Below are 16,633 nucleotides of genomic sequence, written 5' to 3'. Positions count from 1 at the left end.
GTAAATTTGGATTCATAATTACTATTTTAGAAGTGCCACTTTTAGAAAGTGGGCATTTCTCTGCACACATTGCCCTGTGTGCCCACAGCCTGTCTCCAACACACCTCTGGCATGGGCTAGGTGACAGCAACACTTATGCATTCCCTTCAGACACCCACAACACAGGGTACTCAGCTGCATCTGTATTCATCTGCATACTGATGGATCTTCCTGGGGAGGAGGTTGGGAAGGACTTTCACTTACATTTCAAAGGGTAGTGGCAAGGGCCCTCACAAAGGGGTTGATTACCTCCCACTTATAGTGGCTGACGCGAAAGGGGGACCTCTGCACTTCACAGCAATTATTTGTAGTCATCACCCACATCGAAGTCCTGGGTTGCTAACCCACTAAAGTCAGTACACTTCTGGATTCAAGGAAACGCTGTTGGAGTAAAGCCTGCTGTGCGCCAGGATTGCTACTTTGCCAGGATTGACTGTTCCCAATAACTACTGCACTGCCCTGCTGCCTCCTGATCTCTGCCCGGTAGCCCAAGACTCATCCACCAACCCCAGAGTGACTCCGAGCAGCTTTTGCTTTACTTTGCCGCTAGTTTCCTTCAGTCACCCTCCGCAGCCTTGCTGGACTTCGCCGCTGCTTTCTGCAATTACACGGAGCGGCTCTGCTAAGCTTTGCCACTGTTTTCTGCTGTCACCTGGAGCAGCTATATTAAGCCATGTCTCCTACTCTCTGCAATCACCCTGAGCAGCCCAGCCAAGCTTTGCCTCTGCTTTCTTCAGTCACCCTGAGCGGCTCTGCTATATTTCAAAGACGCCTTCTTCTGTCACCCTGAGTGGCCCTGCTGGACTTCACCGCCATTTTCTTCAACCGCCCTGAGCAGCTCCACTAAGCTTTGCTGCTGGCTTTCTTCAATCACCCTGAGTGGCTTTGCTAAACCTGGCTGCACGTTTTGACCAAAAGGTCATGAGCAGCTTCATACGCTTTGCTGTCCACTCATTCCCCGAGGCCTGTGGCTGCAGCAGTGACTTACACCTCACAGTTTCCCCACAGCTCCCACCTGCTTTCCTGGTGTGCGTGCCCGGGAACCTCACACTCAGCCCCACTCCAAGAAGAGCCCTCCTCGGACATTACTGTAGCCTGTGGAGATAATGCTAAAACTTATGCTAGACTCATGCAAACATGTCATTCAGGAGCCTGATTGTGTGTCACTGCTACGGAGAGAGCAGGATAGTGCCATATCTCTGTAGATATGGCTCTTTCATTTTCTCTTCCTGTCATGCAACGCAGCACAGCAACTTTGGCTGCTGCACTACATTGTGTGACAGCTTATTAAATCTGTCCCTATGTGTAAGAATCACCATAATTTCATACTGGGCCATCATTTACCCGTACCCTGCATTTTGACCATTTGTTTTTTTTCCTCAGGGAGGTTGGTGGGAATACAATGTAAATCTAAAACCATTTTATCACCAACAGATTTCTGATAATTAATGTCTATTATTTTAAGCTACAATAAGCTCACTTATTGATTTGAAAATGCCAGCCTACTGGGTATTCCTAAATCCAAATGCTTGCCCCTCCCTGAAATCCTGATACTTGATTATTGTCAGGAACTAAACAATTTGACAATATCACCCTTGTCATGAGAACTGCTTTGGCACACTCTACATTCAAATGTAATTTGGATACTTTTAAATCCATTCACCTCACTCAATGTGAACACCTATTTATCACTATAAAAATCTCCGGAGCCAACAAACACTTCAAAAAGGATGTTTGAGACTGGAGCATAAAAACATATCAGATATTCAAACATCACTCAATCGTTCTAAAGAATGTCCCCTCACTTCCTTTGAGAGGAGTGTGCATCCTATCAGAATAATTATGATGCTCCCATTAGTAGGAAGAACATTGTATGGGGCAGCAAGACAACAAATTACAAAAAAAGTAGGAGGGTTCAAGATATTCACCGGTATGCAGATAATCTGAGTACATGAAACCGACAAAAACTCTGGAGACGCTTCCAAAACATTTAGGTTCTCTGGTCCTGAAGAATCTGCCAAAATTGTGCCAGCATGAAAGCATGCTGACCTCCACTTACCATGGTGTATGCATGCTGGTCTTTTTTATTGTGTGCTAGGGGGTACAAAAATATATATATTTTATACACATTTTTATTCACAGACAGTAGAGTATCTACTCAGTCAATGAGGAATTGCACCCACATGGTTAAAGTCTATCTACCATATGCAGGCATTCTAATAGGCTTAGCTACAAGAGACGAATATGAGACCATTATTACTAATGCATAAGTGTACACCACCAGTCACTGCAGAAAAGGAGATAGACAGTGACAGGATAATGACTCTACTGTATAAGAGGAAGTCCCTACATGAAGATGTGTCCTTAACACTTCAAAAGCAATATCCGAAAATCCACTCATATTTTCCATGAGGTGTCTCTCTCTCTTATACTGTTTAGGAGAACCACTCAACCGTCCTACCACAAACAGCAAAACAGAGAATTCAGACTTACAGTGAAGTGAAGGGATTAAAGCTTTAAAAAACACTAACCCTGAATAGAAGGATATGGTCTACACACTACTCTAGCACATGCATTATATATCACAAGGATTTGTAACCAGGATAAGCTTAATTAGAATTTTTGATTGTGGGGATAATAGTGCCCTAGTCATTTTCTCTCTACATTTCTCAAGTTGAGACTGTTTAGCTCTGATCACAAATGATATCATCACCATCCCCAATTTCCTGTGTAAAGGCATAGCTGGCTTTTGAACTAAGGCCAATATAAGGATTTTTTCCACCTTAAGTGAAAACAACTTTGTGGCTTGCCCCTCAAGAATCTTACCATAAAGCATGTGCATCTCATGTGCATGTGCCTTGATCTACAACATGCCATATCACACTGTTTAACCTCTCTCCTCTTGCAAAAGTAATGATGTGACCATGCAGAAACTTAGAAAGGACAATAGATCCTAAATCAGTCGTGGCCCATCCATCTTGAAGGAGATGCCACGCTTCCTCACCTTTTTCCATAGAAGTAGGATGTCTGCCAGGCTGAGCAAAGGTCATCCTGACAGCCACTCTTTTTGCTCAAATCCGGCAGTGGGGAGCCAGACACGTACTAAGAGGCATATTTATTAAAGAGTAGTGTCGCCCTTGTACCATGCAATGGGGGCAAGTGTGATGCAACTCTTAAGTCAGATTGTCCATCCCCCTCATGGAATTTGGCGCTTTCCCAGACTTACCAATACTAGTAGACTTTAGAATACTTCATAATGCTATGTCTCACCAAGTGAAGCGTAACAAGACAAATATCTTCATTTTTCTTTGTTACTTCATCTTTCTATGTGTGGTGCATTCTGGAGCACACACAGAAAGAGGAAAATGCCTCAAAAGATTGTTTTTGCAAAGGAAGGTGTCCCTTTCTGCTTATAAACAATGCTGCTTACAACACAGACACCCTTGCACTGCGGTGCAAGGGAGCCTGCGTTGGCGCTAGGCAGCACATTATGCGGCAGCACTGGGAAAAGACACATTCCTGCCCTTTCCCTATTACGCAGCACGGCAAGGTGACTTGCTGCGCTGCATCATCTTTTCATAAATATACCCCTCAATGTGCGGGTTCCTGGCTGCCTTGCTGATCTTTGCCAGGCTGATGATTTCACAGCCCTGTGGGCATGACCTCCTCAGCATGACAAAAATGCCTTGAATCCCTTCCCCTCATAATGAGGGGGAGCGTCACTGATTGCCTCTGACCTGGGCACTTCAGTTTTAAGCCCTGAAATGTCCAGGGCCGAGTGTCAATTAGTGACACCTCATCACAGAGTGGGGGTGGGGTCTGCAAATCTCACTGACCACTTCCCACTCTGAAAAAAGGGTGAAACTACTGTCTTCACTCACTGGCTGAGGGAAGGTAGCACTCCCAACCCTCTTGGGAACTCCAAGTCTTTTCTCCCCGGAACATGCAGGCCAGGTAAGATTTATGTTTTTCAATGTTTGCTAAGTGTGTGTGTGTATGTATATATGTACGTTTTAGCTGTTAGTGAGTGTTATGAATGGGGTTGTGTGTGCATGTTAGCGAACGCATGGGTGTGAGAGGGCGAGAGTACATGTGTGCATGGGTAGAACGCTAATTCCCCTCCCTGCCACAATTAACAGCTGCTACTGTCCTAGTTAATGTTAACCACATCTCATCTTGTAAACTTTTAGCATTCTGCATATCACCTGCACAGTGCTGACTCTCACCTCGAGGTTCTTACTCTGTTTTGGGGTTGCACCTTACATTTAACCCTTAACACATGTAACTCCTTTGCCTTAGTGGGTATTATCTCCTTGGTCGCCAAGGACATAACAATTACGTCCTTGGCTGCGGCACTGAGATGCCAAGGACGTAACCGTTATGTCCTGGGACCGACTCAATCGGGGAGCGATGCGCTCTCCTCATGAGCCTTCTAGGGCAGAGATAGAAGAGGAATCGCTTCCCCTGACACCCCCGACCTGCCCGAGGGACGTCTGTTGACATCAGCGGGCGATTGTGTGCTGACCTCATCAGAGGACACCCCCATTGCGCTGGAAGCTCAGCTTCCAGCATGATCAGAAGAGAAATGCTTTGCATTTCTCTTCCGATCAGAGGGTGGGGGCAGGCAGAGGCATGAGGGCAAACTTTTTTTAGGCCAATTCTGCCCTCCTTGGGGGCAGATCAGCCTATTTCTATTAGGCCGATCTGCCCCCATGGGGAACAGAAACCACTAGGCACCGGGGATTGGTGTGTGTGTTTTGTTAGGAAGGACAGCCCTTTGGGCAAGGGTCACTCCTCATTGGGGCACATTACTGTTGGCCATTTCTGCCCTCCTTGGGGGCAGATCACCTATTTTTGGGAGGCCCATCTACCCCCACTGGTGGCAGAAAGCCCAGCAGAGACCAGGGAAGATTTTTTCTCAAAAAAAGACAGTGGGGGTATGGCCATCCCCCCACCCCAAATAAATGGGGACAAACTTGTTCTGCCCACCGAGGGGCATGTGGGGCATTTATGCCCGATCCATTCCCGGGGGGGCAGAAAGCATACTAGATGCCAGGGAATAATAAAAAAAAATAGTGGGGTGGCGGCTACCAACCAGAATGGGCATAGTTATGCCCCCACCCCAACTAAAAGGGGTAACAGTCTTTTTGCTCTCTCCCCACAAACTAAAAGACCTTATTCCAAAGGCAAGCAAGAGGACATTTGATTATTTTGGGTTTTAGTTTTACATGAGGGCTTGTCCAACTCTCAAAATCATCCCACTTGGAATGGTGAGAGCTGCACTTTTTGGACTTTGGGACGCTGCCATGTAGAAAAATCTACGAGACCGAGACACATCTGAAAACTAAACATCTGGGTGAGTCCAGGGCGGTGTCCTTCACTTGCACCTGCATCGTCTTCCTACCCACAATGCCCTGCAAACCTCCAACTTTGCTTGAAATCACACATTTCCCCACATTTTTTAAGTTTTGGTATAGATGCATTGTCGCATCTATACCACTAACAATTCTGCCATACTTGTCAGCCTAAAAACGTTTTTTTCAAACTGCCCTTTTGGTACCCGTTTTGGTCCTGCCTCAATTTCGACATGTTTTAGGCTATTCCCTGTCACAGGCACTTGGCCCATCTACACAAGTGAGGTATAATGTTTATTGGGAAACTGAGGGGGATGTTAGGTGGTAGGAAATTGTGCCGCTGCGGTGATCCCACACAGAAATGTGGTAAAAATGTGATTTTTTTTTAGCTAAATTGGAGGTTTGCTGAGGATTCTGGGTAAGAAAACACTGGGGGATCTGCGCAAGTCACACCTCTGTGAACATCCTCAGGTGTCTAATTTTCAGAAATGTCTGAGTTTGGTAGGTTTCCCTAAATGGCTGCTGAGCCCAAGACTAAAAACGCAGGTGCCCCTACAAAAACAGGTAGTTTTGTATTTGATAATTTGTATGTGTCCACGTAGTGTTTTGGGGCATTTCCTGTTGAGGGCACTTAGCCTACCCACACAAGTGAGGTACCATTTTTCTCAGGAGACCTCGGGGAACGCTGAGTAGAAGGAAATTTGTGGCTCCCCTCAGATTCCAGAACTTTGCAGCACCGAAATGTGAGGAAAAAGTGTTTTTTGCCAAATGTTGAGGTTTGCTAAGGATTCTCGGTAACAGAACCTGGTGAGAGTGCCACAAGTTACCCCATCCTGAGTTCCCTAAGTGTGTCTAGTTTTCAGAAATATCCAGGTTTGCTAGGTTTTCCTAGGTGCCGGATGAGCTAGAGGTCAAAATCCACAGCTAGGCAGGTTTCTGTTCATTCAGAAAGTGAATGAGCAGTAAGGATGCCTTTAAATCTCATTTTTATCTTGTCATGTTTGCTGCACATTCAAAGTCAAAGGTCATTGTCATAGGTCTTCTTGAAATGTGTTTCTTATTTTATTGTGGAAACTGAAGTTTACTTTTCTTTCTGTGACTGCAAACTTAAAGGATTTTCTTAAAACAAACTCCCCAACAGTGCTGGAGTACAGGGAGTGTGAAATGCAAGGGTGTCAGTTTTTTTTTATTCCAAACACAAATTTCAATAGCTTGTATACAAACTGTACAAATATTTCAAACTATATCAGCCTTTAAGAAAGCACATTTTGTTTGTAATTCTGAAATGTGATGCAAACAAAGATTTTAATAGGATCAAAACAAACAGAACACACCACTTGGTGATGTACATATGATAAATAATTGCTGGACTCTGATGTCCACACGTTTGTATGCTACATATGTTTGTCAGCAAAACAGATCAGTGGGAAAGCCTGTGGTCATTTCAATGGAAAATGTGCTGGCTATAAATGACAGTGTGTTACCACATTGCGCTTTAGTAATATATTTATTAAAAGTGGGAATTTTGCCAAGCATAACTAAGGAACATTCCTGTCCCTGACCCTGATGACAATGCAATTCTAAGAGGCAAAGTGTAGCCTATTAAATCAACTGCTGAACTCTCATATTTGAATGCGCTCTCATAGATAATAAAGAAGGAAAAGTTGAATCAGTTAAATAAAAATATTTGCCTGGTACTACACACTTTGAAACCAGTTTATGGGCCAAGTGCATTACAATCTGGTCGAACAGATTATTGAAACCTCTAGACCTGCAGGTAGGTGACATTTGAATGGTTTTTCAAAGCTTGCTCGAACTAAAATGCGGTGTCACATATTTCAGCGCCTGTGCGCGATCACCGCTCGATAAGCACTGCTCAAAGCGCGGTGGTACAGCCTGCGCTAGTGACTGCATGTAATTTCCCTCGGCCTATCGGGGGTAACTCTGGTTGATGTGAAACCTCTAGGCCTGACTTATATTTTGTGTATGGTTCTGCTCTCAAAAGCCCCGTATGTCTTCTGGGAACCTCGTGACATCTCGTGCTGTGACTGGGCTGCTTTGGTGTGTTGTTATGAGCAAACTCCTTCCTTCTCAGACAGGATATTACCACCCGACACTGGAATCAGCCCCTACTGGATGGACCATCCTGCACCGTGGCGCCTCTCTGTGTAAGAGACATTCTCCTTCATAGCAAGAGTAACCAGGAACCACACCGCGTGACTACAGCTCAGGGGTCCGCTCAGCAGTGATAGGCTGCCAACGTTCGTGCTACAGTACTCCATCCATGCATTTGGTATTTTACAGTACATGCCTGATGTCTTACATTCAAACATCGCTTGGAAATTTTGTAACTTTGTCCTAGAAGTTAGTGACCTCCTATTTCAGGGGTTCTACAGCAGTTTTGATGCCTTCTTCGAGTTTCTCGTTGCTCAAAAGAGGGTATTTGTGTCTTTACATGTACGTCATTGTTTTACACATAAGCTATTTAAGACTGAGCAGCTCAGTGGAGCTCCCACTTTCACGATAAACAAACAAATCGAAAACAATACATTTCTGACAGCGATTTACAGTTCTTGAAAACAGATTAAAAACGTACCGTACCTGCAATATCGTCCGTTCCCTCCACAAATTCCAGCTCAGCCTGATCCACGTGACTGAGCGTGGATGTGGCCATGGAACTAAGGGGTAAGAAATGAACTGGCCGTGAAGAGCTTTCCATGGCGGGCTCTACTCTGGATATGATCTGGTTTCAAATTGTCAGTTTTGTGCAAACGGTTTGTGTGTAGAAACCAGCTCAGCAGTCAGCGGGAACTCTCCGCCTTTTTGAACATTCCAAAAAGAAACGAGCACTTTCACTTTCAGTCTGACTCATTGTTTACTCAGCCGTTCAGCGAACATGCCCGCTTCTTGTTAACTGGAAATCACGTGCTTTTTTTTTTACCTATTAGAAAAATTAAAGAAGGAAGGAAGGCAAATGGTTAAAAACATTATTGAAAGAAATGCAACCAGAAGATCATGTAAATCTTCATGGTGAGGTGGATGGATCAAACGCTTTGTTGAAAAGATGATTCCCGCAGGCCCTAAAATAATCAGGAGTTTCTTGACATGTCAGTGTGGGTAACATAATATTGCAGAGGCGCGGGCCTAAGCATTTTAGTGATTTACGTCTAGAGTTCAGTCAGTGGCACAAATTGAGTGAGCTAAGAATAATTGATATATCTAAGATTCCTCATAGGCATAATCTGTCCAGCGGTTGGAGATAGTCAGGGCCAGACTTTAGGGCTTCATGCTTTCCATCCTATTCCTCCACTTTCCCAGATGATTCGGAGTTATAGGTGCAGTGGAAATGCTGTTTCATTCCTAAATCCTTGCACAGTTCATGTACTACAGATGAAACAAAGAGGGATGTCATATTATCTTACAGCTACAAAGAAACCCCAAACCTCGGTCAGGAGACCTGAGGAACATTTTGGCTACTGTGATAGCATCTGCCTATGCACAAGACTATGCCTCTGTCCAGCCAGAAAACATACATACAATTACAAGAATAGGGGCATAGGAAAATATCACATGGCTGTAGCTGTGACTACTCAGGTTGTGACATCAAAAGGGTATATAAGGTACCAATCAATGCACTGATCTCTGTTCTCTGGTTTTCTGTACCACATCAATGTGGACCATCATGGGCTTTGGCCCCATTATCTGAGGCAAAGTTGAGAATGACCAAGGTACTGTCCTTGTTTTGTACGAGGTTTCCTTTAGAGCTGACCCTGAAGTGGAAGGAGCCACTGCCTACTGAGTGTGTTTCAGTAGGGTATCAATAGGAGAAAGTATCATCCGAGTAGCAAGGGAAAAAGCCAGTGAAACTGCAACAATGAATTACTATGTAACTCTCTTTCCCAGGCTCAAAGGTTCTTCTTTTAGAGAAGACTTTTGGCTCAGATTCAGATGCCTTGCTTATGGAGGGCAAGGCTTTCATGACGATGATGGTCTTTCTCTAGATTTACAAATTTTCAGCGGCCTGGATACTTCTCCAGAAGGGAGCATTTCTACATCCCCTGACCTGTCTCTGCTAAAATCTCTAATTTCATAAGTTGTTCAGAAGGCAACAGAGAACCTGGAACTGACTCTAGGCCTGATACTCAGGCACAATAATGATGGAAATCCCATCTGCAGAAATCTAAATTTTAGAAGACAGGATATCTGTCACCCTTGTGATAGAGTAGCCTGTCCACCAATATCTAAATCAGGCCCTATATCTTTTGCAGAGGTGAAGTCGAATATTCTAACAGAAATTTTACAAGGCTCCTAGACTATAACGACTGCATGGGAGAAAAGCTTTTTGGCCCAACAGTCGCTAGGCAGGATGCCAGGCACCACAGGCCTGCTCCAGGTGACCCAAACCACACCTCAAAGAGTGTAGTGGCTCAGAAGTCATTCTCAAAGCACAACATTAATGCCCTCTAGACAGAGAGTCCAAGAAACCTAATTGTTTGGGTCACAAAGTTTTTGCCTTCTTCAAAGCTTGGCTTAAAGCAGCTAATCCTACCGCTTTTCAGACAGTCCAGTCTCTTTCTCACAGTTTTTCTAAGTTTAGTATTTCCTTGTATATTTTTAACTATGGGAGCTTCTTTTAGATATTCAACAGGAACTTCAGTTTAATCATCTTTTAAGGCACGAGTCACTAAAGGACTGTTGATGCCTAAAATTAAATCCTATGGCAATGTTGCTACTACCCCCATTTTTCATCCAACTTCCCTAGTTCCCCAGACATTTAAATGGGTGATTGTTAATTTCCTGGTCTCGATTTAGAACAGATTAATGGCTAGAGTCGAGAGCTTTTAATTAATAATTCCTTGAATCCACTGATAATTAGCGACTTGATCCTTTAAGGCTGCTTAAAAGGCTTACCCGTACTGCTGAATTATTGGGATATTCTTTTCAACAACTAGCTGTAAATGGTGCTGACCCTCAGCCAATTGCTTAATCATAGATTCAAAAGTTATTGGTTGAGACATGGTGGGAATTGGTACCATACTCCACTTTTAAAACCACTATCAGTGCCAGTATTAAGATGTATGACCAACTGGATGTTTTCCTTTTATTATTATTAGCTCATAGGTCATACACTTTATGGTCCCAGTTAATATTATCCATAGAACACAGAAATACTGGGTACAATTTCACTCCTAGAAGGCTACTTCATTGTTCCTTTAGGTTCTGTCACACTTCATCCCTTTCACAAGGGAATTGCTCTTCTATGTTCCATTGGCAAGAGAACTCAAAACAGGAAAGGGTAGTAACTTTTGAATGAACTGAACTATATATACTTGGCCTTGTAACACCATATTCCACCAATACCCTTCTCCTCTATGTAAAGTTGTGTAATAACCAGTGCTTTTCTACACACATTATTTCCTACTCAGTGCACCATATGCATTAACAGCTTATTCGCCGAATGTTTCCTGTTAAGTCACTCTGCCACTTTCCCAGAACCTGTCTGTAGCCACGGTTCCTTCCCAAAACCAGGGTAGATGGGAACTCAGCAGTCTATCTCCTGACATATCTGAATATCTGTGCACCGTGCTTCTGTGAACCAGGAGCATGGTATGCCTTCTCCTGGGCTGGGTCCTTCCACCTTAGTGTATATACCAACCTTTGCTTCCCAGCCAAGTCGCTACTAGTCAGTTCCAACTTCCTTCTATGATGGTGCGCTGCTCTCCATGCACTCACATTGCACAGTACTCTTGCTGGGGCGTTTCTCCGACATCCTCTGGGCTTGACTTCACATCCTCTGCTGCTTTGCCGCATCTGACACTTCCTCAAGGGTTCTGTTTATCTCCTCCTTCTGCACCTGTATCTCCTCTTCACTACACCATTTGTTCTTCACATGCATCGTTATTGCTGCTGCCTTCATAGTGGTTGTCCCACAATGTCCGGTATTATACTTGTCTGATAATGCTTCTCCTACTCCTTCCTCTATTGTATCTGCCTCCAACCTCTCAAAAGCATAAACACACATTCCACCATAAATACTCAGAAGATCAAAGCCAGTTCCCCAAGCTCTACCTTTTTCAAGTGACTGAGGAAGGATCAACGTATGGTGCATGCCACAGATCTGACCAAAAAGCAGGGAATCACTTAAGGACTACAAGGATGAATAAAGACAACAAAGGCTCACTTTTTGACACCGGGTCAATGCCCTTTCCTTCCGTCCTCACCTCCAGACTATCTCCATTCCTTCAACGTACGGTCGTCAGCTCGTGCCTCAATCTTGGAGGCCAACGCTGACATATCAATTTTGCTTTACCAAAATGTGGGGATGCAACTGAATTAACACTCCCACAGTTTAATTATAAAATGTCATTAGAATTCAATCAAATATATACATCATCAATGCCGAACACAAAAAGACAACAAACATTTTGCAATGTTTCTCACAAAACTCCAATCCAATTAATTGACTACAAAAACATATTTTTCACACACTAATCACATATTTACAATGACATACATTGATAAAAAAAATTGGAACACATGTTCTGAAGGAAATCTCAATGAAAACCATACCTCAAATAGTTCTACATTCTTTCACAGCTCCTGATTGTAGAGCATAGCCCAAGCATGCAAAAATCGGAGTCAATACCATGACACTTGGCCACAAATACGAAGGAAATAACAAGCCACTTTGTTTCTTTCGCATTTGTGGCCAAGTTACAAGGCACTGAGATTCGCAACAATGTCTCTCGGTGTGTTTGATAAATAGAAGTTGCAGCAAGGGTCCGCTTGGTTGTTTCATTTTTACTACTAGCGGAATTGTGGTCTCTACCAAGGCCGCCACGGTGCTGTGATTTTAGACCTTGAAACATTGTAATCATGTTATGACCTTTTTGTTGTAGCAATCTGTTTTGATGTATCGTTTGTCTGTGAAATGACCTTTTGAGAAGGTTCGATCAAATAAAGTTTGAATTGCTTGTTTGTCGTGGGGCCTTGGTTGAGTTGGGAAGTGCTGGAGCGTCTTAAACATTACACATGTTCTCTTTTCAGAACAGAGGCGGGAGTTACACTGTAGAACAGTGGTTCCCAACCTGTGGGCCGGGGACCCCTGAGGGTCCGCGAAGCCTCCTCAGGGGGTCCGAGACTGCTTAAAAAATATAATAATATTAGGTCCCAGCTATCAGAAATGACTCAGTGGGGGTCCTTGGGTTCCAATAATGATTCAGTGGGGGTCCCCAGGCTCCAGTACTGATAAAATGGGGGTCCACAGAACTCAAAAGGTTGGGAACCACTACTGTAGAATATTTTACAAACAAGAAAGGCTCCTTTCCTATTGGGAAATTATTTCACACAGAACTGGCTAGCTTTCCTGTTTTTCGGGTACTTGAAGTAAATCTTAGATAGGTGAAGCTATTACATGGCAGGTAAGAGCCATTGCTTTAGATTAAGTAATTAGTACATGTTCTCCTTTTCTTTTTAATGTATCCGTGCGAAAGTGAAATCTGTTGGGCAAACAGGAAGAATCAGAATTAGTGCTCTAGAATATACATTACCCCTGTCGTCATTTGCCATGTGCATGAATCAGATTTTTGCATGTTTGGGCTATGCTCTGCAATCAGGAGCTATGAATACATTTAGAACTATTTGACCTATGGTATTCATTGTGATTTCTTTCAGAACCTGGGTACCAATTTGTTATCAATGTATATCACTGTATATCTGTGATTAGTGTGTGAAAAACATCTTTTTTGTAGTGCAAATTAATTGCATTGGAGTTTGTAAGAAATATTGTAAATTTTTTGCTGTCTTTTTGTGTTTGATATTGTTGATGTATAAATTTGACTGAATGCTAGTGACATTTTATAATGAAACTGTGGGAGCGTTAATTCAGTTGCGTCCCCACATTTTGGAAAAGCAAAATTGATATATCAGCGTTGAAATTTTTTCTTGTTTGATTTCGGGTAGCCTACCCTCGCCGTCTTATGTGCCAGACCCCTTCTATTTTGCAATCGGTCTTGGAGGTAGCACTCCTTACCTAACCAGAAAAGTAGACTGCAAAACTTGAGCCTCCAGAAGAGAGAGACACAGGATTATAGCCCCATTAACTCCAAGGAAGAACAGAGGCCTGATGTGTGTTATGTTATGTTGATTTCTATAGCGCACTAATCACCTGAGAGGGTATTCAGGCACTTGGGCAGGTGTGTAGCTGTGTGGTCCCCAAGGTGCTTATATGAAGAGCCAGGTTTTCAGCCTCTGGTGGAACTCAAGAGTTGAGAAGGAGGCTCTGATGTTGTGAGGGAGGTCGTTCCATGTCTTGTGTGTGATGTAGGAGAATGAGCAACCTCCAGTTTTGCTTTTGCAGATTCGGGGAATGTGTGTGAGTGAGGCAAAGAGTAGGTTTCTGGTGGGTTGGTAAAAGTGTATGTGGCTGTTCAGGTATTCTGGTCCTGTGTTGTTTAGGGCTTTGTATGTGTGCATGAGAAGTTTAAAATAGCTATACTTCTGAATTCGGAGACAGTAAAGCTTCCTGAGGTGTGGTGTGATGTGGGTGCCGTGTGGAAGGTCGAGTATGAGTCTTGCGATAGTGTTCTGGATGGTCTGGACTCTGTGGAGAAATTGTTTAGAGATTCCGGTGTAGAGATTGTTGCCATAGTCAAGTCGGCTGGTAATGAGTGCTTGCTTGATGGTCCATCTGGTGTTCTGAGGCTACCATTTGTAGATCTTTCACAGCATCCATCAGATGCGAAAGCAGAAGGTGCTCACTGTGTTGACTTGAACCGTCACGTTGAACTTGTCATCTAGAATAATACTTCGATTTTTTTGTATGGTCTCTGGGTCCTAGCTCTGATGGCCACCAAGTGAAATCCCACTGAGGAGTTTTTTTTTTGCTGAGGACCATTACTTCCATCTTGTTGAAGATGAGCTTCAGGCAGTTGGTTCGCATCAAATCCCAGTGTTTGAAAAATTTGCAGGTGAATGTATTTTTCCTGTGCTAAAAAATGAATTATGCCTTCAATGCAGTTTTTATCTTGGATGTCCTTCCTCTCCTAGAGTTTCTCTCAATCTCTCAATGTAGCTTCTTTTCTACAGAGCCCCTCTACCAGAGCCCTTCTTTCAGAGATATAGACCAAATGTAGCAGAATTCTCTCCAGTATGAACACTGATCCTCAAGGGTGCAAATGTTCCAACAATAGGGGTAAGTGGGGAGGCATAACCCTCCTTTCTCTATACTTGAAGGTGTTGACTTGTTAATGCATAACTGTGAAAAATGGCGGGTTCAAACTGAGGTGGCACGGTGGGCAAAATAATGATGGGTTGGAATGTTACCCCGTGCGACTGCCTGTGGTTAAACTTATTGAAAGCATTCCTCCCAGCACCTTTTGTCTGTTTGATGTACTGTCCTAAGTGGCAAGGGTATGCCCAGACGAGGACCCTGTGCTCACTGTGCAACTGGAACGAAGCAACATATAAATAATGAGCCCCAATCAGAGCAAATTCGGTCTTGGATCCATCTAGGGAGGACGTGGCCTATTATAGCAGTTCGGGCCGGACTGTTCCTATTGGAGCAGGGTCAGTACTAATTTGCATATGGCTGCGTCCAAACTGAGGTGACATAGTGGGCAAAAGAATGATGGGTTGGAATACTATCTGAAGTCACTGAAATAAGGGTAGACTCATTGCAAGCATTACTCCAATCAATTTCTGTGTATTTGTTGTTATTGCGTTACAGCATTTCCAGTAAAAACCAGTCGATATGTTGGGCCATCTTTACAAAAGTAAATGTTTATGGTAAACTAGGTAATAACAGGATTTGCCTTAATTTTGTGGGGGGCCTTTGCTGATTTAAGTGTGTGTGTAGATCTCCACCATGAGTGCAGAGTTCACCGCACCTGTAAGTGCTAATCAAATGGTTACAAGTGTGTGTTTAGCCTTGGAAGTTTGTGAACGCTCAGAAACAGGGGTGTTTGTCGATATTCACAGATTCTTCTCCTTCCCCTTTTAACCCTGGAAAGTTTTGGAGCTTTATTTCAGTAACAGTTAGCATAACTCCTATTCCAGTGTGGAAAGGGGAACAGGTCACCCCCAGGGGAATCGTGGAATAGCTTTCTACTTAGGGGAAAATATTTTTCATGTGGAGGAAGAAAGAAGCGCATTTGCACAGGGGATCCTATTCACAATGTTTGGAGGTCTCCGCTATTGAGAACGCTGCACTGCAGGAATGGCATCAAGATGGGAATGACCTTCCTTGAAATAAGCATAGAACCCTGTGCATAGCACAGTTCTCCGTGCGTATTTCTGTGAATATGTGTGAATCATAGAAAATAGGAAATCTTCAAGTGTAGATTTATGCTTCTGTTTTTTTGTTTTGCAAACTTTATGACCACGCAGTACCTGCTCTACACCTGTGCTATAAATGGTGTATCTCCTGGGATTAATTTAGTGTTGAGTTTCCTCTGAAACTTTAGTGTCTGATAAGGAAATTGAACGGCAAGTGCCTCTATTTTGTCGTTTTATTTGGAATACACTGCTGTAGTTCAGCAGGACAGGCAATGTTTAATTTGTACTTGTTGTTTCCGGCGCAGAGCACCGGCATTTATTATTGAGGACCAGCACTTCTTTTTCCTCCTCAAGAATTTACTGCGAGCAAAAAACACATGAGAAAGACGAAGGAAGAGAAAAGGGAAAACACGTCACGAACGGAGCAAGCAGAAAGCTGCAAGAGTGAGTTGAAGGAACACGGAGTGGCTGTAAATGGATTCAAGAGGCCTGCAATGGCTTTAGGATTACGCTGCCTTAGTGTTCTGTTCTCACACATTTAATTGTAGCATCCCTGTGTTTCAGAGAAGAGCTTTGCACACCGGCACGTTTTTATTTACAAATTAAGCACTGAGGACAGGAGTTCTGTTTCCGGACTTCTGAAACATATTCAGATTTGAAACTATGCTACACTAAGTGGATTTAAATGTTGGTCGGCACAGATATTCTGGTTGCACATTTGTTCTGGCTTTCTGAGTCTGGAAAATGTTCACCTCATAAGGAGAAAGATGACAATTATTCACCGGAGGAGTTGCTGAACATATGTCCCTAGCATGGCAGCAGTGACTGTTTCGCGTTCTTTGTAGAACCATAACCTGTCAGGGGACGTGGGCAGCTGTGATTCGAAACTGCAGCAGGTGCTATGACTAGGCTTACTTTTGGGACCATACATCTTATAAGTCTGCATCTGTTGAGGTGTGGTTTTG

General features: G+C 43.5%; 1 protein-coding gene across 1 annotated transcript in view; it reads right to left on the bottom strand.

The window, feature by feature from the left end:
- Positions 1–8,220, bottom strand: part of LOC138265790 (uncharacterized) — a 93,012-nt gene extending 84,792 nt beyond the window's left edge. The window contains exon 1 of the mRNA XM_069213823.1: positions 7,995–8,220. Within this exon, the coding sequence (XP_069069924.1) occupies positions 7,995–8,112 (118 nt within the window). The 5' untranslated portion in view covers positions 8,113–8,220. The remainder of the gene's footprint in view (positions 1–7,994) is intronic.
- Between the last annotated feature and the right edge of the window lie 8,413 nt (positions 8,221–16,633).

Source organism: Pleurodeles waltl, chromosome 11 (genome assembly GCF_031143425.1).
Source record: "Pleurodeles waltl isolate 20211129_DDA chromosome 11, aPleWal1.hap1.20221129, whole genome shotgun sequence".
Lineage (NCBI taxonomy): Eukaryota > Metazoa > Chordata > Amphibia > Caudata > Salamandridae > Pleurodeles > Pleurodeles waltl.
The sequence above is the reverse complement of the archived record's forward strand: the minus strand, read 5'-3'. Positions and strand labels throughout refer to the sequence as shown.